Source organism: Colletotrichum chrysophilum (genome assembly GCF_026319265.1).
Source record: "Colletotrichum chrysophilum strain AFK26 chromosome Unknown scaffold_73, whole genome shotgun sequence".
Lineage (NCBI taxonomy): Eukaryota > Fungi > Ascomycota > Sordariomycetes > Glomerellales > Glomerellaceae > Colletotrichum > Colletotrichum chrysophilum.
This window is the reverse complement of record NW_026517360.1, coordinates 206,301-229,545: the sequence shown is the minus strand read 5'-3', so window position 1 is coordinate 229,545 and position 23,245 is coordinate 206,301. Positions and strand designations below refer to the sequence as shown.

The 23,245-nt window shown below is 49.1% G+C and overlaps 5 protein-coding genes across 5 annotated transcripts; 2 read left to right on the top strand and 3 right to left on the bottom strand.

The window, feature by feature from the left end:
• Positions 1–4,500: 4,500 nt before the first annotated feature.
• Positions 4,501–5,203, bottom strand: COL26b_008428 (uncharacterized protein; the record flags this gene model as incomplete). Its single annotated transcript, XM_053181186.1, has 2 exons — positions 4,501–4,806; positions 4,931–5,203. Coding segments are annotated over 2 exons (579 nt in total), but the record flags the coding sequence as incomplete, so codon positions are not given.
• Positions 5,204–9,786: 4,583 nt separating this feature from the next.
• COL26b_008427 (uncharacterized protein) lies at positions 9,787–10,616 on the top strand (the record flags this gene model as incomplete). Its single annotated transcript, XM_053181185.1, has 3 exons — positions 9,787–9,825; positions 9,909–10,160; positions 10,224–10,616. 3 exons carry the CDS (start codon positions 9,787–9,789, stop codon positions 10,614–10,616), a joined length of 684 nt encoding a protein of 227 aa, XP_053034932.1.
• Positions 10,617–11,587: 971 nt separating this feature from the next.
• Positions 11,588–12,571, top strand: COL26b_008426 (uncharacterized protein; the record flags this gene model as incomplete). The annotated part of the gene is made up of 3 exons (XM_053181184.1): positions 11,588–12,047; positions 12,153–12,367; positions 12,446–12,571. The coding sequence occupies 3 exons, from the start codon at positions 11,588–11,590 to the stop codon at positions 12,569–12,571; spliced, it is 801 nt and encodes a 266-aa protein (XP_053034931.1).
• A 3,296-nt stretch (positions 12,572–15,867) lies between these two features.
• COL26b_008425 (uncharacterized protein) lies at positions 15,868–16,665 on the bottom strand (the record flags this gene model as incomplete). The annotated part of the gene is made up of 2 exons (XM_053181183.1): positions 15,868–16,427; positions 16,488–16,665. 2 exons carry the CDS (start codon positions 16,663–16,665, stop codon positions 15,868–15,870), a joined length of 738 nt encoding a protein of 245 aa, XP_053034930.1.
• Positions 16,666–18,390: 1,725 nt separating this feature from the next.
• Positions 18,391–18,613, bottom strand: COL26b_008424 (uncharacterized protein; the record flags this gene model as incomplete). Its single annotated transcript, XM_053181182.1, has 2 exons — positions 18,391–18,443; positions 18,493–18,613. The coding sequence occupies 2 exons, from the start codon at positions 18,611–18,613 to the stop codon at positions 18,391–18,393; spliced, it is 174 nt and encodes a 57-aa protein (XP_053034929.1).
• Positions 18,614–23,245: the final 4,632 nt, after the last annotated feature.

Sequence of the window (23,245 nt, the reverse complement as noted above, 5' to 3'; positions counted from 1 at the left end):
TATATAATATACCAAGCCAAATCAACCCAATATATCAAATCTGAGGGGTCAGGAATTGTTTAATTGACAGTTGGGAATAGCTTCAATTGTTTGGTATATTTGTTAGTAGGTTTGATAGATTGGCTTTGGCGGCAGCGCTGGTCAGTGATAGCGTTTGCAACATCATCTTCATGCTCTGAGGCTTCCCACATTCCATCGGTTAGAATGATCAGCGTTTGTTTTTTATCGTGATTCTGGTAGTCATCGAATATCTTCAATAGCGCCGTAGCCATGTTTGTCATGTTGCGTCGATCCACACTCATTCCTACACTTTCCAAAGACTTGCTGAACTTATTAAGAATCGTCCATTCTTTGGCACCTGAAACATTGTGCTTCTCGCCGATTGTGAATTTCAGATCCAGTCCATCTTTATCGAGCGTACCAACTTTCATGGCCAAACTCAACAAGGTGGTTGTTACATCAGGCCAATGATAGCTCATGCTGGCGGCGTTATCAACGATAAATACCTAGAGATGTTTAGCAAGATGATAGATTTGGTTTTGTACGATGTTGAATGTCTTACAATGTCCCTGTTGTCAATGAATTGAGACAGAAACTCGTCCTGCGGAACCTCCCGTTGAATCGCCCACCACTTATTGTTTTTGTTCCAGATTGCATGTAGTCGCTTGTACTGCTGTACAATAGGAACCTCTTGGCGGGTTCGAAACGTGCTGGTGCGATGCGCAAGTGGACCGATCACAGGGACAGACGTCGAGAAACGTTCTGGTTGTTGGGTCGGGGATGTCGGGGTGACGGGGCTCACCAACTCTGGGAGTCCCGGGTGCCTTGTTCCTGCCGGATCTGGCTCTGAGTACACATTGGTTATTGCTGGAAAGGAGGGTGCATGTTCGCGATTGCGTGGTATTTCGTTAGACGAAATCGTAGCATTGACTCCGTTTCCTTGCGCGTAAGGCGTCGTTCTGAATGCTCCAGATGGATTGCCTGCTGCTTCTCCCCCAGTTGATATGTTGCGTTCATCATTTGGTAATTCAAAGATTGCTTCGGGAATAAGGCCTGACTGAATAACTTCCTCTCGATTGGCGATCTTTCCACGGAGAATCTTATCGATCCGCTCCGATTTCTTGACACGACTACTCCTTGCAACCGCGAGTCGGGATGGATCGTGTCGGTTGTCAGCTGCCCAAATGGTCTCGCCTTTACGCGTGCCGTTGCTTTCAGTCGCTGGTCGAGGTCTGGGCCCTGCAGACTTCGGTGCTCTTTTGTCAAGCTCTAACATGGCGCTAAGTATTTCCTGGGACTCCGGATTAAGCGAGTTAGATTGCAGAGCATTTTGGTATGTGGCCTTTGCTTCAAAGAGGATAGTGTCCAATCTGGTACATAAGTCTGCTGAACTCAGTCTCTTTTCAGGGTCTTTCTCGAGCATGCCGGTTTCAATTAGGTCGAGAACTTGACAGGTGATGGTGTCTGCCTTGCGTGATGAGTTCCGAAGGTAGTCATGCCATTGCAAAACTGCTGGCAGGACCTGAGAGCCATCATGGAAAGCATCGATGCATGCCGACACACTGACACTCGGGTCGGCTGTGTGCCGCTTTTTGAGTTGCTCGTGAGCCATGACCCGCATCTCACCATAATTCTCATATCCCTGAGATCCGAGTACCACCCAGGTTGCCACGGCAGAAAACACACAGCCCAATGACCATGTGTCAATGGTAGTGGAAAATAGTATTCTATCCTCGCCTTCTGATGTGTCACGTTCTGGCGCACCTGTAATTGTTAATAAATCGCGGATGATGCGGAAGGAGGGTGTTCAGCCTACCATACGTCCTGGTACCCCCGAGCAAATGAGTTGTCTGTGTTTTCCCAATGGTACTCTTCTCAAACCGAGTGAACCCAAAGTCGGCTAGCTTGAACTTTCCACGAACCCGAAGGATGTTGTCCGGCTTGATATCCCCGTGCCACCTGTGCAATTCGATTGTGAGCTGCGATCGTCTCCACGACATCAACTAGATAACTATAATCATTACTTACCCTACATACTTTTGGATGCTGTGTCCTCACACGTGCTCCAGCTGATGTATTCTTGCGAGTGTCTTCGCGATATGGAACATGCCCTCCCAAAACGCGATGATTTCCCTATTCAAGACCGGTGGGTATGTGTCTGCTAAGTATTCGTCGAGATCTTGCTCTCCTAATTCGAGCATTATATGGCATGTATCTGATTCCGGGCGAGTTTCTTTACTTCCTCTGTTATGGAGAGTATACTCTCCGAGGTATGTCACCACCCCAAGGGACTTGGGATCTGTCGTATTATTGAATCCCCTAAAAGCCTCACTCTCTAGCTTATAGATGTCTTCATACCCTTTGAGATATGCTTTAACAGCGAACTCATAATACTGGAACACAGTTAGTCCCATGACCTTTCCAAATTTTCTCACCTTCTAACTTACTTCCATGCCAGATGCGGGATCCTGCTTTGTGGGTTCCAGAATCTGCCTTAGGGTCTTAGATTCAACAAGGTGTGAATGAATCTTGTAATGGTGGACGTGCGCTGTCCCGCCAATATTTATTGTCTCCCCACCAGAAAAGGGCAAAACACTCTTTCCTTTAACGTGCTCCTCGCCCATATTGAGAACGTTCAAGGCAGGATTGAATGCCCAGCGCTGCCTGTCAAATTCTTCCGTTACGCCTTTGTATTCAGTGCTCTTGTATCGTGTCGGCAGCTTTACATGGTCTCCCTCCAATGCTCGTTCAATATCAGTGTACAAATCCGATAAGTCAGGAATGCCGAGATAGTCATCCCGGATGGAATGGCGGAAGATGTGAAACATATGGCCGCAATCGATCTTGATTAAGATGGCGAACAATATTGGACATCGTTCTACCTCCTCATCTTTGAGATTGAGCAGAAATATTCCCGTGGAATTCTTCTCATTGTAGATCGTGGCAAACAGTCGTACAGCATTGCTTGATGTCTCGCTAGGCGGCTTCTGCAACAGCCACCTAGTAATCCTTCGCGGAAAATAGAATTCTCGCTTTTCAAAGTTCACGCCACGCGCGCTATCGCTCTGGAGGTAGCTGAGAAACTCAGCGTGGATGTCTCTCTGCATCGCAAAGGTCGACGTCGCATACGACTTTTGTCTAAGTAGAAAACGGCGAAATGGAATTGCTAGACAATCCTTGTTTGGCACATTGTCTGTTTGCAGAAGCAGAAGGTGTGCGCGACTTTGAAGATCTCTGGCTGGCCGATGGGTGGGACAAATAATAGAGGGATTGTGTGAATAGCACGATGACAGTCGGCAGTCGCATCCAAGCTAGGTGGGGAGAAGTGTGGAATGTTGGAAATGGGCCTGGCAGGCACCTTTCAAGGTTGATTGTGCACTGCAATCAGCAGCCACCTACTGCTGTCTTGTACAGATGACCCATTTCACTCAACAGCTCGCGCTTCTTCGTTGGTGGCGAACCATGGTTGTGAGGCGGAAACATTCCAGCCTGCTTCAGCCCACCACCACATTCCTTCTCTTCGGTTGCCTTGCTGTATTTTCCCCACCGAAGAGTCTGCCTAATCAGCCACATCTTTTCCTGCTGCGCCGGTACGGTCCTTCTGAGCTGCCGTGTAACAATCCAATGGTGCTACTTTAGCCATAGAGCATTGTGAGCGACACCACACTGGCCAGCCTTATTGATAGCTCCATGATCATGTCTCAGAAAAGTATGTCTGCTAATGTTGAGCCCCACTCATCATCACACCCTCAAAAATTAAGATCACACCGCAAGTCCACAAGGCGCAATGCTGCATGGGCTTACGGATATGCATGTCTTTAATCACCATTCGAAGCTGAAAGTTTGCAATCTGTGTGTACTTCTTTCCTGCCAGACCAGCTTCCCTTCTTGTGGGCAGGGGTGACGGCGGTCTTCTCGCGGATCCTGACCAGTTCGCTGCTATCATCCATACGTTTCTTCTGCTAATCTCGCCTTTTGAAGTGCCCGGTGCTTATCTTGATTCAGACAATTTGTGAGGCGGTGAAAGATGTGCTCTTAACCGGTACTAGGGGAATTGAATTTGCTCCCCCAATCTTTAGCCTCCAGGCTCGATGCACCCGACTTGGAAGTTGCAGTGTCCCTGCCGATGGCAAGCTGGGGCCGAGACCGGGTCGATGTTCAGTTCCTGGAATGGTCGAATGGCTAAGGCGGCTGGCGGAGAGCATCCTCCGGCCGGATCTATGTTCGGCCCATTTGTTCCCGTAGTATGCGATCAATAGTGTTATGGAAGTGAGCGGCAGGGTTACCTGGAGCCATCTTTCCATCGCGACAGGAGAGAAATTGTCCTCTGGTGAGTCCTGTCCCTGGTACTTGATGATGTCCGTGCTAAAGAATGTCTGCGGGTCCTCCTAGTCAGTTTCTGGATACCAGACATCACGACGCGGGGTTTGGGCCCAACTAACTTACCGAAACAAATGTTGCTGGCAGATAGATCAATGTCACGATTGTAACAATGCGTACCATAATTGCCTCTCTTTCCATATTCTGGTTCAGCCGTTCTAACCTATGTTGCTTGATCAACTCGCCTCGGTCCCCTGTCAACTTGACAAGAGCCCTGGCGCGACTGATTTGTAGAGTGAAATCATTGACCACATTGCATAACTGATTGCAAAATTCCTCGATGTCGTCCGTGCAAGAAAGTCGCAAGTCAAAATCCCGGTTTTCTTCTAGCTTTGTGTAGAATCGCATCAGAGATTTCATGACTTCGATGTTTGACTCCAGCATGGCAATAGCTTCACTAATCTTCTCCTGCCAGCCGAGGAAGCGCTGTATGTCGGCAGCTGTGTAAACTGTAAAGTGATATCCGTTGCTTGTGGGCGCTAGTACTGCCATTTTGGTCTCGATCCCACAAGTCAGCTCGCAGTAGAACAGGGAGGGAAAGTGACCATACTTCCATATCAATCACATACTCCAGCCATTTGATGTATCCTCTCCAATCTTCCGTGGACCAGTGACAGAACATGAGATGAGCTGAGAGACTTGATCGGAAGCATTCCTGAGTGTCACCAAAAGACTTGTCTTCCGGTCTAGCATCTTTGCCTGTCAATTCTTTGAAGCGGTCCTGGATGTCCAGGCCGCCCTTAGTGACGATCCACAGGGCGTTTCCTCCTTCGACGTCGAATCTGTGGTAAAAAGCCGCTGGCCGAATGGAATACTCGTTCATCGCTGGATTCTTTAAGTCCACCGTTTTCTCTGTAACCCCTTTCAAGTTGTAACATATTTGATACTGCCTTCCTGAACGCCCCAAGCTACTAATTGAACACTTCGAGAACGATTGCTTCAGGGACACTTGCTCTCGAAAGCTACTAAATCCAAGGTCTCGTGGTTCACTCTGGAGCCCGAATATAAACAGAAAGTCCAGGATGTCAGGCATCACCTGATGAAAGGTAAGGATTTCGGACAGCATTGACCGAGTGATGTTAAGACGGGCTCGGGTATTTTGTCCATAGATATAGCTGCGGATAAATCAGTCCTCCAGACACCAAGGAGTGGGCCCTCAATACTTCACTCACACAAAACGACATTTTGGGTCCTTTTCGACTACCCCCAGCAACTGATTCTGTGGTCCAGCGTTCAGGTGTCGGACCCCAAGCCACTCCGTCAAAATCTTTGGCGAATGGATGTTCCTTTTTGCGATGTCTGTGGATTTCATTAAACCTGTTTAACTCTCATCTTCACATTGGAAGTGGTCGTAGACCAACCTTTCCCGGCCCCGTTATTTGCCTTGAGGTCTCGAAAGCATACCTCCACTCTCTCAATATCAACTTGGCATAGGTAATTCGCATGTTCGCCCAGTCGTTTTGCATATGAAGTAAGTGCGATCGGGTAACTGCTAATGCTCTTCTGCAGAAGGTTTCGGGGATAGCTGTCTCGGTTATTGTAAGAGGCCTGGAAGTCCGCTGGCAAAGGACTAGGTGAAGCCATTGAATTCATCAAGCAATAATAGAAAGTCCGAGGAACACCTCCGGCATCTCTTACCGCTCGCCGGTATCTTTAAAAGAGATAGAAATGATTATATCTATCTCAATGAATGCGCCGCATGCCCTCGCGATGCCGTCGGTTTTCCCAACTTCGAAAATGGGCAAGCGTACCTTATGGTAAGGCTTCCAACATGAAGATAACAAATTCCAGACTTCCATGTGAGAGCTAGTAGCTACCTGCATGTGTACATATCTCATAAATGCAGCTTATATGCCTGGGCCCTGTCACCGCATACGGAAGTGCACTTTGCCTGCACTAGACACCGGCGCATGACCCTAGCATTCCACGTCGCATGCCGCGAAACCAGCGCGTGTCAGCTGTGGCGCCTTGGGCGAGGCATCCTTGCGACGTGGCTCCCATTTCACGCCGGTGGGCTAGGATCAATTTTCACCGAAAACCAATCACACCGTACCTCCTCCTCGAGTAGAGCCTGATCTACTGCGCCTCAAGCCTGATGTTACCACGACAGACGCGAGGCAGACTTTGGCTGCCTTGTTTGGAGCTCGGTTTGCAAATGGGTGCCCGGAAACAAGTTTGCCTATCATGTGGGATTGATACTACGTTATCTTGTCTGGCAAGATTCCACCTATTTTCAGTTCCTGTCCTCCATCCAATGTCCACATCATTTAATGTCCACATCATTTACATGTACCACAGTATCAAGCATGTATCGTTTGTAGGCGATCCCCATCCTGTCGCGAGAGCTTTTCTCTCACGTCCCAAACTAATCCTCGGAGTCTGAGAATGATTGTCGTCGCTGAGGGGGGTTTTGATTTACGTCTCGTAATGCAGCAATGTCATCTCGGTCTTTCTACACCGTAGGGTAAGTATCACGTCTATCTGGAATGAAATGCCATAAGGTTAGCATACCTCAGTAAGCTTTTCCGGTACTCTGAAAATCCATCTGTCTTTTTTCTGAGGTTGGCAATGGTATCAGTGTAATTTGCTAAGTTTCTTGTGCGCAGTTCATATTTACTCTTTCTCCAACGTTTGAAAATGCTCTGCGTGGCCACTTCTCCTGCAAGAATCTCTTTAAGTAATCCCAGGTAATGTCGTAAGATGGATATTCTTCATAGGTTGATCCGGATGATGTACTGTTTCGGGGCTGTCCGCTCATACCGCTTGGAATTGTCAATGCCCTGTGGTCTCTCCTAATCCATCGTGAGAATGTTGAAGAATGATGCGAATGGTGAGTATTGCGGCGCGATATTTCCGGAGGATGCTGATCGGAAGTCATTTTTCCAGTCCACCCGCGGTATTGCCGGAGCTGGAATATCGGGGTCGGGCAACACGGATCAAGGATAATGAGAGTGTGAGGTAGCTACCTCAAGGGTTTCCAAGGTTGACAATCGAGGCAGTGAAAGTTGAAATCCAAGAGAAAGGCAGGCGAAGCCCTTTATGCCGGGGAGAGGCTTAAGGTCGCGAAGTGACACCGACTACTCGGCAACTGCGTTGCATGATGCCTCGGACGCCTTACGCCGTTGCCTCGTGTGGCGCAAAATGATGAAGTCGGTATGAGGCGCCGGCGTTGTCACACTGTAATAGTCACAATCTCACTGTCAGCTGAGACATGCCAAACCCACAGAGCCTCATGCATCCATGGCCGTATTTCGTCATTTTCTCCACCATAGTGTGCTTTATTACTCTCCAACCTAGGCCTGCTATGTGGTAGGCCACAGTACTGGCTTCGGGCGGACGCATGCTTCCTATGGATTGATTCAATGACCTACTCAGCCCACAGCCTTGTCACTAGGTAGCTTGTAGATGTATGCAAAGATTCCGGGTAATCATGTTGACTTAGCTCAAGGCTTTTCCAGTCTGCAAATATTACTTTGTCTGCAGTCTGGATTACGCTTGAACCCCCCGGTGGCCTCTCTAGCTAGATCATGGATGCTGAATATCGCCTTTCCCAGGCCCAATACCAGATAATATTTGATTAGCCTAAGAAAGCTACGGAGATAATCCTTCCTAGGAGCGGATTGAATCTAGGGTCAATCCACGATGCAAATCTCCACCTACTGTGGCCGGCGGATGCTCGGTGATAAGGAAAGCAATGACAGGGTGTGTATGATGTTTCCTATGCCGAGGACTACAAATACGAGCGCGCTTCTCAAAGATCAGATATCTCATCAGTCGTCCATAGGTAATAGATTATCATCAGCTCTTCGGGTGTTGGTGGATGTAGGCAGAAGATACCCAAGTATTTGGTGGGAGGCGTCAGGGAATACGATGGCAGGGTGTTAAATGGGTCACCGCGGCCGACCCTGTCAATGGGCACACGCGGCCCGATGAGACTGCTGCGCCGTGCATATCTCCATCACATTCCACAGTCACATCCGAGGTTAGGGGGGCATTTGGGTCCGTTTCCTTTCGTGGCGTTTCGTGAGACTGTCTTGGGTTCCCTGCGCCTCATCCACGGCGCGACCCATCCTAGCAAATTAAGATGTGATTTTCGACCAATTGCAGTATACTATTGATCAACAGACCTTTCGAGACATTGCAGTAGCACTGCAATCAGCCCCCTTGTTGTGTAGATCTCAAGCACGCAACTCCCTTACTTTCCCCACACATCCAGGTCAGTTTGTATTTGTATCAGGCTGTACCGTTGCCATCCCAATGAATTGACCAATTCTGGAGCTGTGAGGTTCCAGTCTGTTCGCAATGAAGCCTCAATTGCTCGTCAGTCCCCTGGTTATACCAAAGATCATTGCAAGTGCTATTGCACCCCAGGCGGATCAGGATGATCCATCGACAGTGTGCTTTACATATTTCTCAACTTACTTAGAGCCAGTTTTCAGTTCAGTCTGCTCTGACAGCACCACAACATCATCGGTTGGAACGGGAACTGAAGCGTCCGCCAATCTCTCAGATGGCGCCTCTGAGACCGTGTCTGCGTCGTTGGATCCTTGGCTCTCAGCATCGCCATCCAAGATATCGACGGGCATGTCAACAAAGCGATTCTCGACAGGACCAACTCCACCTCTGCAACCGCCTTCGTTTCTTCTCTCATCGTCATCATCCTTCACCGCCTTGACATTCCCACCGTCCACACTGCTTACCGATACATCAAGGGCAACGTCAACAGGAACAGCTCTATCTCAACAACCCTCTGCTCTCGGCTCCCCATCAGGACTTCTCCCATCGTCATTCACGTCTAGATCCAACGTCCCAGCTTCATCAAATCCACCCCAATTCAGTACCACCAGCTCCAACTCTGTTCCCTTACCGTCAGAGTCGGCCGCGACCGTTCAACCCTTGATCTTTCTCGTTGTTCCAGGCCCAACACTTGTGAAACGGAGCTTGAGAAGGAGAGTCCTAGGAGGCTTTGTGGTTGAGAATACCAATGAAGATCGCCAAGATTGCAACAACGCAAAACCCTACGACTTGGCCTTTGGACAGCTCTCAATCGATGGTGTACCTGTGTTCTATGCTGGCGAGAGCTATAAACTTCTCAACGCCGGAGGAACACCGCCAGATAACTCCGTGACAACTACATTCAGTGTTTCCGAGGGGGTTCTTCAGTTCTCAAACCCCATCCTGCCCGTCGATCATGCAAGCTTCTGCCAGGATCTAACCGCACAGGTCTATATAACCTTTGCTTCGAGGCCACCTAATTGCGACCCAGTCTCTCTCGTAGCATACACAGGTGAGATCGACCAAAGCCCGACATTTCTGGACAATCACCCAAGTGCTAATTGCAGAAATCTCTTAGTCGAACAATGTCAAAACGGCCAGATCGTTGCCCCCAGCTCGTCTAATAAGGACATGGGCAGTTCGAGATTGTCGGCCACGAGCTCAAGCCTCGTAGGATCCTCGAGCAGCCCTACAGTCGGTTTAATTACCATAGACCCATCCAGTGTGCCTCCAGGCAGCTTCGCATCACCTAGCACACCGCCGTCAGTCTCAATCACTACATTAGGTTCGATGGCGACGCTGAGCCCGCCATCAAGCCTTTCATCGTCGTCGTCCGCTCGCAGTGCTTCGCTGTCATCTTTGTCGGCGCCGCCTTCCTTGTCAACATCCCCTTCGCCATCTCTATTTTCGTCGTCGTCGTCGACAACGAGCTCTCCTACTCGAGCGTCAACAGTATCCACCTCGGAGAGTGTCGTAAACCCCACCTCAACCGCAATATCAACGCCGTCTTCGGCAGTTGTTTCCAAACCCCCTTCAATTACTTCATCTAATTCAAGCCTCAACAACAGCTCTTCACTCCTTACGATGAGTCCATCCAGTACTATCTTCGGCTCTTCGTCCATCATGAGCGACTTCTCTTCAGCAAGTCAAACAACACTAATCTCGCCTTCATCACCTGTATCGAGCCTGTCGACCGTGTCCAGCTCCTCCATCACAGTGACTCCTCCGCCAATCTCAAATCCCTCCGGGACCTCCACATTGAGTGCATCGCCCACGGAAAGCTCTCCGTCCAGTACGGGTTCTTCGCCTGCCTCGACATCCTCGCTAGAATCAAGTTCCTCGCTCGTACCGAGTTCCTCGCCCACAATAGATTCTTTGCCTGGCTCGACTTCCTCCCCGACGACGAGTTCGTCAGCCGTGGCAAGTCCTTCAGTCACGTCTACGTCCTTGCCGTTCACTAGCTTCTCAAATAGAACGGTTTCTTCGCCCATTTCGAGTTCCGTACCCTTCTCAAGCTTTTCAAACACAACGAGTCCGCCGCCCATATCCAGTCCTGCATCCGCCACAAGTTCTACCTCTTCATCGATGAGCTCAACTTCTTCATCCACTGGACCTGGACAAACCTTTTGCGCTACCGGGAACATGATGATCAGACGAGCTAATGCTTACAAAAAGCGGAATCCGTCTTCCAACTTGCCAGAAACGCTTGAAAGTTTCTTTCTATGGGTTCAACCGCGTAAAAAGCTCGGTTTCTGGATAAAATGGCTCAGACGGTAGGCGTCCGGAAGCAAACGACACGGAATCATGCAAGAAGATCAACACGACAACGTATAGCAGGCAACCATTGGGAATTAATAGTGAGAGTACAAAGATAGATGGACATGTTACATATGTGTATCGTCCCAGTGCGGCCGCGCCGTAGGCTGTTTTGGTAATTCCAGATACATGCATGGCAAACTTCTTCCTCAATTTTGTCAAGCATCGCTTTTCGCCGGGGCCAGCCGGTTATCAAATTGAGGAACCGATTCCGTTTATTAATCACGATGGTTTTAATTTCCGTATTGACATCCCTCGCCGTCGTTTGCAGCTTTCCCTACGATGATGCCAGGTGGTTTCGAATTCCAGGATGACTGGGAGTTTATGTTTTGGAGCCCAATCAAGCCTCATGGTACAGTGAGCAGGGCAATGTCTCAGGAAATGCACTTTTCTTTTTGGTCTTTTCTCTTCCCGTTTCCTGTTTTCCATCGTTCCATTATGGACCTTCTGATTTCGATGAACCTTGTTGTTTAAGGGAGCGTACTTGAACTATTGGCGGCAAACCTGCATGAACCCCGCTTCCTTTTGCCGCCTAGGATCAAGAACTGCCTTTCCCCCTTCTGAAACTTCAAAAACAGCGAATTTACTCACTCGTCCATTCCCAATCTCCGCGAAAATGTTTCGTCGTAAGAAGACTCCTGCCCGAGAGCCTCCTCAAGCCTTCGGCTACGACCGCGGTGCCGTCGTCTCACTCGTGAAGCGCCACTACCGCCTGCTCGTGGACATGGGCCATTTGCACCCGGACGCCCTTCAGGCGCCATCCGAGACGGGATGGACCGACGAGGAGCTTAATGTCGGCGCGCTGCGGACCCTGGGCCGCTCCGACAAGGTCATTGACCTTCTACAACATCTTCCGTATCCGAGAGCGGGGCCCCCCGGTACTGACGAGGCGGGCGACGACGCGGTGGTCTACTATGAGACGAAGGTTCTGTCCTACCTTAGAAACAAGTGGCAGCCCGAAAAAGACCCAGACCCAAACTGGCATCAACGGCCGTTTGCCATGCTTGGGTTGGCGCCTTTTGACAGGCCCTTGCCGCCGCATATGGTATCCTTGACACATGACGAAGCAGCGATCGGTGTGATTTGGCTCATCGATACGGAAAGAGGTTCACCTTTTGAATATTGATTCTTTTTGACCCACATGTTGTTCCTATTGTAGAGTTATACTAATAGAAGCGCAGGATGTGTCTATCCTCAGGGCGACGATTACTACCTGTATGGTGACGCCCCTGCCGAGGCCGAAGGAGACGCACCATGGCTCAGTGCAAAGGCGGTTTCATTTGAGAACTTCTTCAGCAAGATGCACAAGGAAATTTCAACTCTTAAGCTGGTTCCGGCACCTGCGGCGGGAAACTTTGGGGCCGCCATTCGAGCGGTGAATGACCCGGATGCCAAGGTGAGCCCCGATCGCGAATACACAGCTCTACCCTGCGGCGTATGACACCCAAAGTCATCCGGTACTGATAATTTTCAGGCAATGAAACACTCGTACCGTCAGCATGGCTGGCCGGATGCGTTCAGAAAAGATGAGTTTCTTGGGGCTGCCGTGCCAGCTCGCGCGGCCATCTTGGACGAAGAGTACGACTGGTCAGACGCGTAGACGAGGCTCTCTTCTCAAACAGAACCAGCGCTATTGTTTTTTTACGGGATGACAGTAATTGCATGGTAAATTTCAGTCTCAAGAGAAGCGAATAGATATTCCGTTCTTTCTCAGGCTAGATCATCCGTCTTGCGATTAAGGCTGCCGTTCCTGCACTTGCCAAGCTCCGTCTCAAGGGCATCTTCAAGGGCGGCAAGTTTGTCTTCAAGCTTCAATTCCGACGACGCATGGGTGGATGAAAGTAACTCCACGCGCAAGGCGACCGACAGGGATCTGCTTGACCACGGGGGTTGCGATTGAGAGGCGGAGCTTGGTGATCTCGGGGTCAAGTTCTTGCCTCTCATTAATATGAGCTCTGTTGTGTCCCATGAGGTTGTCACGTGTGATATGCTGCAGGACGCTCTTCCTACATCGCTCGCCAACGTGCTACGGCGTCATCGATCCATGACGAGGCTAGATCGCTGGTCAGGCTTGCACCGCAGTTAGAGTATAACTACGATATTGAATGTGAGGACTGATCTATTTCATTCGATTCTGGAAACAGAGGAAGACAAAGATTTTGCGAAGGCCAAGTAGTTGCGAGAATGTATATACTGAAGAAGTTTGGTTGATGCGAATGCAAGATGTCCCCATTGAACAATAGTCGTGACCCAGGAAGTGTGGCGAGATAGTATTAGTGATAGTAGTTAAATGCGCCTTCAAGGACTTGTTGATAGTCGCAGTAGAACCATAGTACGTGGTGATGCCAGTATACCAGAACTGATGCAAGTCCTCGAAGCCCATATAAATATTGCGTGTCTGGGGGTTTCCTTCCGAAGTACTCTACAAACGAAATGGGGACGAATCCTTCCGACAGACTCCATATCGATCCAGATCTTAGGGGTTGTGAACGTGAAGTTCTGTTGGGAGCGTCGTGGTGCATTCACCGGGAGTGTGTTTGACCCTGACGACTACCAAGAACATTCCCGTTGGCCGTATCTCTGGACGTGCTGCTTGATGGAATGTCGGGTGACAGATCCTCCGAGGGTTCTCGAAGGGTCGAGGTGTATCATTGCATAATTACACAGTGGCCTAAGAAGAAATTACTACACCTAGAAGTATTGCTTGGATCTGTTGGGATGTATCGCACTGTGAAAGACCCACAATCCGGCCTGTGCAACAATATTCCCTTTATCTACATGTCTCCGCTCTTGCTCTAGAGGAGACGCCTCTTCCTATCAGGCCTAGACGAGTGCTGTCTCATGGGCTAGGTATGTCTAGAATATCCATTACTACGAGCTATGACTTTGCTGCTCAAGCTCTCCCATGTCCGTTGACATACTCACAGCTTATTCCTTGAAAACAAAGAATGTTCCGCAGTTTCGTTTAGTGCAAGCCATCGGCGGCAAAGCTCTTGAACTCTGCATACCAGAGCGGCGCAGCATGAAAGCTGATAAGACCTCGCGTCCTCGCAACGATTACCTGTTATGGGTGAGTCTTGTAGAACTTGAGAATAATCACAGTGCATGTAGTATCACAACATTCATTCATGCCAGTTGCTCAATGCGCCTAAGGTGCGATTCCCAAGCGGTCGGGAGGGGACAAGGCTGGTCCAGATGTTTGAACGCTGAGACTTTGGCACATGCAAGAGCAAACTGCATCTCTGGCACTGCAGTTACGGCATTGAGCAATGATTACCGTACAAACATTTACCCTCTGGAGTGTCTATGCATGTCATGGGACTTGGAACCTTGTTCCATCTAGGCTATCTGTTGAGAGATGTGGGGCAACATGGCCAGCAGAACCTCACCCTGCGTCAACAGCAAACTACCTGGCAGAACTTTTGAAACTCTGCTTCACCCTGTTCATTGATGAAAGATTCATTTTGACCACTGATACTGTCTCTCCTACCTAGGCTCAAATCATCAACATCTACACGCAATGCCATCTCTTTTCGCGCGCTGCAACCGGTCTCCTATCCAGAGAATTGCACCGGCGGTTCTTGCTGGCTTGCTTGGGTTCGTTTTGATTTACATTTTGCCAACAAGCGTTCTGTCTTATCTGATGGAAAGCCTGTCTCCAGTTGCTTTTATTCAATCCAGGTTGCAGTCAACCCCTCCACCCTCAAAATATCCAGCTCACGCAGTTGCCCATCGTTATGAGACTCAAATCGTCTCACAAGATCCCCTCATTATCTATATTCACGACTTTCTGAACCAAGACGAAATATCTCACGTTCTTGCAGCCAGGTAATGAAGTCGTGTTTTGATCAATTGGGTCAGGAAGCTGACTAGCGGTGTGTAGTGAACGTAGATTCGAGCCATCTAAGGTGTACAACCGCCCAGAACACTTCGTCAATCCCAAGACCCGCATCTCAGAATCTGCAATCCTCCAACCGGATATCATCACACGACGTATCAAAAGAAGAGCGACCTCTTTTAGGGGTTGGTGCAACAACTCTACCTTCATCGAAGACCTCAAGGTCCAGCGGTACGGCTTCAACGGTTACTACTCCTTTCATTACGACTGGGACAAGATGACTCTTGAGGGAAACCGTGTGGCGACATTCATGGTGTATCTCAACGACTCATGCACTGGCGGGGGCACCAACTTTCCCCGCATCGACAAACCTGTTGATCAGCGATGGTGTGGCATCATTGACTGCGACGAGACAGAGTACGAAGGAACTACCTTCAAACCAGTTGCTGGTTCGGCGGTCTACTGGGAGAATATGCATGCCAATGGCAGCTTTCATCGTGGTGTTCGACATGCCTCTCTGCCGGTAAAGTCTGGTGAGAAAGTTGGATTAAATATCTGGTTTTGGGATATGGACTGGAGGCCTTTCGAGCAGTCAGTTTAGTGCGAATGGTATTCTCATGTGCGACGTACTCCAACGCTTGACTAGTAACTGTCTTCTCTATCACGCCACACCCATGAGTAACGTCTAAGAAGCGCCCATGCTTCCGTTTGATGCATAATAAACTGCGGGAATCTGAGTGGAGATCTGCGACTTTTACTCGGCAAAGCAGCAATGCACCATCTCATGCAACTATTCACTTAATCTCACTCTCACTGCATGCTTATCACTCTCACTGCATGCTTATCATTTGCATAGCTACTAGTAATGGTCAGATGTCACAGTTTACACGGGAGTGGTGGACCAATTCAAAATATTGCGACACTTCATTTGCTACAAAACCTATCCCAACCAAACTATTGATCGTTTCCTTCCCTGATAGTTGTGCGAAACACGGTTCGAACTTTCAGCGCGTTAAAATCCACACACGTGTTGCTGGTTCAACCCATTTCTCAGCTACTCAGCCATGGTGACCTCCTTTGGCTGCTGCTTCCTTCTTTGCTCTCGATGCCTTCGATGCCTTCGAATTGGCAGATTCGACAGAATGCCATGAATCGAGGGACTTCTTACCGTTAACACCTATATCACCTCTATCCTGACGCAGGTGATTCAGATCGTGATTGTAATCATCCTGCTTAGTATTGACTTCTCCTCTCGATGCCCTTGAGCCGGGGAGCTTTGGTTGGCCCTCCTTAATCTTTTGCGCCTTGCTGTTCCTGGAGCGCTGAGAGTCTAGGGAGGTCTGGCAGCCTCCACCACACTTTTTAGCATTGAGTTTGTCGAGGTTGTTGATGTATTTGGCGTCGTTCGGTTTCAGTTGATCTCTGTGAAACTTCTTGTCGTCGGCCTTGATCTGAGCTTTCGAGGGCTTATTGGCCCTTGATGCGATGGAAGGGGCATCATTGAGAGGGACGTCAGTTATCTCCTTGTCGTGTTGCTGATTGGACATCCCGGCATCTTGATTATCTAAGACAAGGGCATCAAGCGCGGCCTCGTCCCTAGGTTGAAGGTCGGGCTCATCTGTGACTAGGTAGGACGTCAGAACCAGTTGCACAGGTCTTGAGGCTCTTTCAACTTTACCTTCTTCCCCTGCTTTGATATCAATAGCGATGGGGAGTTTGCCATGTCTGAACACTGGCGCCCAGTTGTAAGGGCGTTCGGGGGCAACGTCGGGGGAAACGTCGGGGGAGATGACAATAGGATGTGCAGCTACAGAAACTGCAAGAGCCTCCAAGAGGACAATGATAGCGAAGAGCATTTTTCAGAACCGGCTTTCACCTGATCGTGAAATGACAATATAAGGTAGCAGAGGGCTAAGATACCTTGCAGAGACAGAGAACTAAAATCATTAACCAGGTGGATTCAATGCTGCTTAAATCTGTTATACCGAGATTCCTTTCTGTTGAGAAAAGGATAAGCTTCATTTCATGCATGACTCGCTCCCACGCGACCGGGAAAAGCATCGACTTGGAAAACAGCTAACCATCCGGTTAAGATTCTTGTTAGCGCGGATATTGAGTTAAGCTAGAGCTTTTGTGTTGTTCCTGACATTGAGTTACGCTAGAGCAGCGAGGACGAAATGCGGCATTTCTAACGAGCAAAACTTGCCGAAATAGCATGTTCAGAAAGAAAATCAGTTCCCTAGCAAGCTTTCACCCAGCTGTGGTGGGGTGACTGGTCCCGCCCCGCCCAGAGTCGAAACCTTAAGGGATGAGCTGGTATCTGAGAAGACCATAGAAGCCGAGATAGGCGTATTACCCCTCTCCATCCCCTCATTCACCAATGACACTCTTTGACCCAATTCTCCGCAGTCCGCCTCAACGTAGTCGACATCACACAATTCAACGACATCCCTACCCTCACTCCGCACACCTTCAATGCCATCACAGAAGGGGGAGGACAACCCACGTAAGATATGACGCGGTCGATAACTTTGTAAGCGGCGGGCTGGTCCGGTACGGCGCCGAACTGGCGATGAGCCGATAGATCGCAACGTGCGGTCTTGAACGATGATTTGGAGCTTGGCTTTCGCTGTCTTAGTGGGGTTCATGGATGTGCGGGGGATTTCCGATTTGAACCTCAGGCTTTTATCACCCCGCAAACAAGAAAGGCATATCAAACTTACGCTTGTCCAGAGAACAGTAAGCGCATCTGGATTTCTTGATCGGCCGCCGAAAAACGGCCGTCGGAAATCCAGATCAGTACCTAGGCTCGAACTCTTGTTTTAAGCCTTACAAGCCATATGGCCTCAACTGTGAGCTTATGATTCTTGCATGATCCACTAGTAAAACCTGAGTTCGCGGGCACATGTGTGGAAATCTCCGAACAACGCTTACTTCCTGAATACTGCAATTTAATTTGTAGGCAGGAAGATGTGGGCCAGCGTGGTGTAGTGACATGTACATGGCAAGGTTTCGAGAGCCCAGATGTCGCTAGTTCACTTCCAGCCGCCGGCACAAAGTCCATGCCTCATGAATTTGCAGCCTCTAACGACTCCCGGCTTACATTGCTCACCATGGTCGCGCGATTTGGGGGCGGCAGATACTCCGGCTGCACCTGAACGATAGAGTGGCAAGTCAAATGAATGAGATTACTCGGAAAGGAAGCCCGCATGGCGATAAGCCAGCAATTGATCATGGACATATCTAGCGTTCTAATGATCGCTTTCAGTTCAGGAAGCAGCTCTTAAAACGAGCAAGGTGCTCTAAGCTGCGTATAGCTCCTCGTAGCTGGCTATAATCCGAGTGACGTTCAAACACAGGTGGGGAGACAACTTGCATTATTGACGAAATCTGAGATCGACCAGTTGGCGGCCGCATGTACGAGAACAGAAGCTGCTACATTTTCTTGAGCGCATATTGTTGACCCTTTCCTGACGAACGAGCCTCAACATTCACTCTTTTCCACCGATGAAATTCCAATCCCAGAGTCCACATCATGCCCCCTGAGCTACCTTGTGTGGGCTATTGATTGTGACAGCGATTTACTCCTCGTCGACAGGGATCGCTCGGCGGTCGCTAGAGGGTGAGTTGGTGGCTTTAGTCGTCAGTGTGCTATCTGTATTGACGGATAATGCGTAACCTACGACCGTGGAACTCATTACCAGAGCGGGCCTCAAGATTAGCCAATTTGACCACCTCGGGGGCGGCGAGAACGAGGCTGAGACCGCTCAAAAGAGCAAATAGGGTGAAGGTATTGAACTGCATGATTGAAGGTCTTGTAGTTGGAAAAGTGTGCTGGTTGAGGAGTAACTTGCTTGCGATGAGATTATGACGAGGAGAAGAGGTCTTGGAGGCATGGAGGCTTTTGAAGGTCTTTTATATCAATCGAAATGTACGGGTTCTAGTAGTGTTCAGACTTCGGCATGACCTGTCAGACTTTCACCAAGGTGTTAGTTTCTCAGCTGCCCCCAAGATCCATCAGCTTTCTGGAGTTCCAATGGATGAGATGCGGGGCTTCTGGCACCTCCTTCACCGAGCACCCACTGTAAGGAGATGTCTTCGAGCTGAGAATCGATAAATCTTGTTGGGCCTGAGGTTCGCAGTGCCGCCTCTGTGTTGGGCTATTCCCGGGCGATCGCTCTCAGTGGAGGGACAACAATGAAGACGGTGAAATACGCCACCTTTCCAACAGCCAGTACGACAGCTAGACTGAACCGCGGGCATAAACACGATTGGGAGACTCTGCAACTTGTGGTCGAATTGCAACGCAAACCTCTTGGCACGAAAAAGAGATGCCTGTCCAGACCAGGGCCTTTGTAGCCACTGAAGACGGTGTCGCTGATTACGCTGGATCTTGGCAAACAATTCAGTCAGGTGCATATTGTCTTCGTGGGGGCCTTTTGCAACTCCCCTGCCATGATAACGCAGCCTGAATATGAGAAGCAATACCAACAAGCGTTGATACATGCATTTAACCAGGAGTCAAATTCGTATTGCCTCCGGTACGGAAAGGTGATCTTGACATGCACTCATGACCAAACATGCTTGGGGCAGCACAGGGTGATACAACGTAGGCCATTGTGGCTCAAGCCCTCGTCCGGCTCAAGGTCGACTTGACAAGTGTTCGTTTGCCACCTTGTCGGTCTTCAAATGCTAGGATACATGCAATGATAGCAAAGATAAGACAACTCAAAGTTGCAGCGAATCTCATGCGGTCTCAATCACACCGCTCAATATCAGCACTGTATGTCTTCGGGAGGGGTAAAACAAAGAAATTTACTGTTCCATCGAGTATTGATGCCCGCCGCTGTAAGCATGTACAGTAGTAAATGTGCCTTCTTACTGCAATGGTTTCATGAAAGTCAACAGATTTAGCGGGTTTTTGGATTCGCTTGTGGTGGAATGGAATTCGGGTAGAGATCACTTATTTTTTTCTTGTATCTGGGCGGCTATCTTTCCAATGTACGTAATCAACTATTTGTATGACGGATGACGACGGCGACAACGATCACGAAGACGATAGTCATAATAAAGACGAAGATAGTGAATTAGAGTAAGTATGATAACCGGTCTCTTCGAAGAACGTTGGAAACCGACTTTTGCCTGGTGTGTCATGAGAAGACTACAACATACCCCCACGATACCCACTATGTTTATCATGTCCCCCAAAAAGGCAATAAATTCAGATTCCAGAGCAGCCAGTCCATTAGGAAGCTGGATATCTGACTGGAGACTATTATCGGTTTTCTCCAACAATCGGAGAATCAGGATAATAGTAACTAAACATATTCAATCCAATTTTCTGCCCTGAATGGACAGGCAATCCAGCATGCACCATGCGATAATCTCCGCTGCCGTTCATGTGCACGTTGTTCCAGAAGATGGCATTCCCTCTCTTGGACTTCACCAGAAGACCCATGCCCGTGTCCGTCCTGGAAAACTTCTCACCATCCGCATCCGAGGCCACACCGTTGATGTCCGGAAAATACGTCTCGCCTCCAGTGCAGTTGTCCCCTAGGTACGCAAAGATAGTACCCAAGCGGTTGTACGGTCGATTTGGAGTGTGTTCTAGATGTGTCTCTTCCGCGAGTTTGTAAAACCAGTCGTAATGCAGTTTGAATCTCTCACTAACATCATACCTCACGAGCTGGAGCGGCTCGATGTCGATGTGTTGGATGTTCCCGAGAAAGCTGCGCATGCGGGTGGTGAGACAGGATGCAACCGGGTCAGTGTGTGGAATTCTAGCTGAGTCGGATGTTCGATAAGATCGATCAATAGTGGGTGAGAGGTTGTCGTCGTAGACAAGGGAGTGTTCGAGGTCTTTTGAGCTGTCGATTGAAAGACGATCAGTATAGCAAGGACTGTATTTTTAAGATAGAACGGCTTGGATTGCTATTATCTCACTATTCGTGAACCAAATGCTCAATTTCTTGGTCCTTGAGGAAGTTGTTGATGTACAAAACGACGGGGTCAAGCGATAGAATTTCGATGGAGTAGTTGTGAGAACAGTCGATGGGTGTCCGATCATCAATTGTTTCCATTTGAATCCAACTGGCAAAGACAGCTTTGGAAATGCGAAGGTCATCACCAAAGCCAGGACCGGTAACAAAATCGCGAATACGCCATAGTTTCCCAGTGCACGCGGCACTTTCTGCTGGAGCTTCAAGGAAGGTCAGCTTTATGAATTGATGTCAAAATCTGACATTCCACACGTCAGTATTTGCTTACCAGAACAGACGGGACTGGTTCAGCTTTTGTCTCCATGTTTTGTTCATTCAAGGTAGTTGTCGCTCTTGAGTGGAAGAAGTGGCATCGACGAATTAATCCTACGAGAAACAACCTTGGGAAGTCTCTGTTGACATGGCCAACTCTTGAGAATCACCCCAGTGTCGAAAGTAGTCTCCACCCCCACAACGCCATTCTGAAGGACCTGCCCGACCCGTGTGCGCGGGCGTATTCATGAGCGGACGCTAGAGCAAACATCGGCAAGGGCTAGATGTAGCCGATTGCCAGTACACGGTGCACACAGGTAATGTCACCAGTACCCAGGCAAGAAAGTACGTCGCACTGTTGTTTGCTGTTGAACAACAGTGGCTATTCTCCGAATCAGCATGCAAATCCAAAGCGCGGACAAGGATACTGGGGGCAGCTGACCTTCGTGTACAAAGACGACAGCGTTGGATTGGTGACATGGTATCATAGCCACCATCCACGGGTTTCCGGTTCCTCCTCAGAGTGCATTTGCCTCTCGTTATTCAGATGGCACGAGGAAGAAGATTGTAGACAGGCGCAGGAGCCTGATATCTGACCTCATGCCGCACCAAGTGTCGGTGTTGATGGGGTAGATTCGCCGCACGGCAGGAAGGATTACTCTTTCGAATCCACCTGCTTCTATGTGGAGCGAGCGCTTGAAAACATGAAACGTTTGGACGCCCATGCTACTCCTTTGCAGTAACAACAGCCTGGAACGTATTCGTCGGCCGAGCAGCCAATGAACATCCTCTTCTCCCGTTATTGACCGAACAAATTCCCATGGCGTGTCTGCTGCATGCTACGATTTCTACCTCCTTGATGTCAGATGTGACGGTGTCTAGTTGAACATAGGTCTATCTTCCATTAATGATAAATAGTAGGGACAATCTCCCTGACGTCTTTTGGTACAGGTAGTAAGAATTGACAGCAGAGGGGTGGCGTGACTAAGACCGACGTTGTCGCTGGAGTCTACGGTGGATGGGCTCAGCATGGTGAGATTGCCAACAACACGACTTCGGACCTCACGTCGACAACCTCCAGCCAATTGCGGTTTCCCGCCCATGAGGTAGTTTAGTAATGTTACCAGACTTCAAAGATTAATACAGATGTCGCTTTGCAACAACATCTACACATTCATGGCCATGGTCGTTATTGGAGAGCCGGACAGTGACCTGTCCTGGCTTTGCGCGTCGCTTCCTTCCACCAAGCCATCTGGTAGCGTATTGCATATCTTCTTCGACGGCATTTCTTTCCATCTATCTTTGGAAAAGAGTAAGAGAAGCTCAAGTTTTAGCGGTACGTTCATGTTCTACTTTGGCACGTGGAGTGTACAGTAATGACTGGTATCGAGACTATCCCAAAATTACGATCGTCACCAACCCAAAACTAATTACTAATGGAACAGGACTTTCCGTCCTGGAGAAGAGAAGTCATTCGAGATCGCTGGTCAAATTCATAAATTTAAGTGGCTGGATCCTTCGCCGTTGCCCGGCTTTGGTACGCTGACGCCGAATCTGACGCTTTCCATTCCATGGGCTGAGACATGTCAGCTCTCTCCTCGGCCCTTCTCCCGAAAGGCTGCTTATGGGATATGATATTCCGGAAGGAATAAAACCTTACTCCGACTTCCCTGCCGGATAAAACGTTCAAGCCTGCCGCAAGCCACTGAAGCCTTGGCCGAGACTCGTGAGAGCGAGTTAGTTATTACATTTGAGATCGGCATGTCGGGTGGCTTTCACTGCGGGGAAGTCGTCGAACTAGAATATTTTGCTTCCTCAAGACATGGCCGTCATTCATGTTCCCGCCAAGGGAGCGAATGGCTATTCTGTCTCACGCCCGTGACTATGGCGTTGAGGCTGGTACTTGGCGAGGCATATACGACCTGCCGACACCCGAAAGCTACCCAATAGGGTTAAAAGGATGAGATCATGACTTCTTTTGCCATGTTTGTAAAAGCGCCACCAAGTCTATGCCCTATAACCACCTTGTGGGTTACAAGTGTGACGTCTATAAAACCAAGCAGGTACCCACAGGAAAGAAAGGATCATCACAAACACACACAATTTCTTCAGTCTAAATCAGACCCGCTTCGCACAAAATGCAGTTCTCGTCGGTTGTTCTCACGCTTCTTGCTGCCGCGGTCAA